General features: G+C 59.7%; 1 protein-coding gene across 1 annotated transcript in view; it reads left to right on the top strand.

The window, feature by feature from the left end:
- Nucleotides 1–1,520, top strand: part of TPCN2 (two pore segment channel 2) — a 74,583-nt gene that overhangs the window by 9,620 nt on the left and 63,443 nt on the right. The window contains exon 15 of the mRNA XM_045297141.1: nucleotides 811–882. Coding sequence (XP_045153076.1) covers nucleotides 811–882 — 72 coding nt within the window. The remainder of the gene's footprint in view (nucleotides 1–810; nucleotides 883–1,520) is intronic.

Here is a 1,520-nt window from a genome sequence, read left to right as displayed (position 1 = left end):
TGTGTGTGATGTGTCGGTGTGAGTGCAGGTGTGTGCAGGTGCATACGGGGATATACAGGTGTGTGAGGGTGCGGTGTGTGTAGAAGTGTATGTGTGGGTGAGTACACGGCTGTGTGTGATGTGTCTGGCTGTACGGGGTGCATGCAGGTGTGTGCGATGTGCATGCAGGTGTCCGAGGGAGGGGTCTTCCAGAAAGTTCACAGAGAAAATGAATGAGAAGCTAATAGGCTTTAAAGAAAGAGAACAGAATTTTGCCCTGAGCCTTTTGAAGCTCTGTGGTGTATGTGTATATATATACTAGTGTAGGTGCACACACGTGTGTGCCCACAGGCGTGTGTCCAGGTGTGTGGTGAATTCACGGGTATGTGTATGGGTGTGTTGTACGTGACGTGGAAGTGGCGTCTGCCTGTGTGTGGGTGTGTATAGAGGTGTGTGGTGGACATGATGGGGAAGTGTGTGTAGGTGTGTGATGAATACGTGGGTGTGTGTAAGATGTGTGCTGTACCTGAGTGTGGAAGTGGCTATACCATCAGGTCCTGGAGCCCCGTCTGGTCTTGTCTGGGGGGGGGCGGCGGAGGGCTGTCCCTGGAGGGGGTCCTGGGCTGTCCAGCCAAGAAGTCAAGAACGTGTGGCCTTCTCTAGCCTCTCAGAGGGTCTGGAGGGCGGGGTCGTGGGTGGACCAAGGAGTCATCCGGCCGGCCCCCCACACTCCCCGCATGGGGACATTCGGGTCTTCTACTCTTCTGGAAGTCTGGGGTGGGGGTTGGGCCTGAGGGGGGCAGGCGTCTTCAGGACCACCCCTGTCCTCAGATGATGGCGGTTGTGGCTAACACGCTGCTGGACCTGATAAAGAACATGCGGGCCTTCGCGGGCATCCTGGTGGTGAGTGCCCGGCTGGGGGCTGGGCTGGGGGTGGGAGGTTGACCTTGGGTTTGGGGTTCTGAGCTTGGTCGCTCAGCCTCAAGGTTTGCTGGGGACCCCTGGGGCTCATGAGCCTGGCTGGGTGGCATATGTGGGTGCAAGTGCACAGGTAGGGGGGCAGGAGGGCGTGAGTGCACAGGTGTGTGGGGAGGTGACAGTGGAGGAACCGGCAGGAGGTTCCAAGGTGTGTCCCCCCCCCACCATTTGAGCTCAACTCATCGGTGGTGGGGTTCTAGGGGTTGGGGGCAAACCTGTTTCTGAACCAACTTAGGTGGGAGGCTGAGGGGGGATTGGGCAGGGAGCTGCGCTGTGGTTGGGGCGCTGCTGCTCTGGGGGAGCCCAGAGAAGTTAGCTCTGGGAGTCATGTTGCCTGGGGGCACAGGTGTGTCTGCCCAGCCCCCCAGGTGGTCAGTCCTTTGGCCCCAAGATGCCCCTGGTGGGATGACCTGTGTGTCCCCGGTGCTGGCTCCACCTGTCCCTCAGCAGAGATCTGACAGGGACGGTGGGTCCCTGTCTCATTAACTGGGGCTGTGCTGACAGAGGCCCCTTCCCCCAAGTGGTGTAGAGGAGGCGGGGCGGGGTGTGGGGCGTGCTGACAG

This window comes from Echinops telfairi, unplaced genomic scaffold (genome assembly GCF_000313985.2).
Source record: "Echinops telfairi isolate 266 unplaced genomic scaffold, ASM31398v2 ScPeMD7_7417;HRSCAF=8455, whole genome shotgun sequence".
In the NCBI taxonomy this organism is placed as follows: Eukaryota; Metazoa; Chordata; class Mammalia; order Afrosoricida; family Tenrecidae; genus Echinops; species Echinops telfairi.
This window is presented reverse-complemented; position numbering and strand designations above follow the sequence as displayed.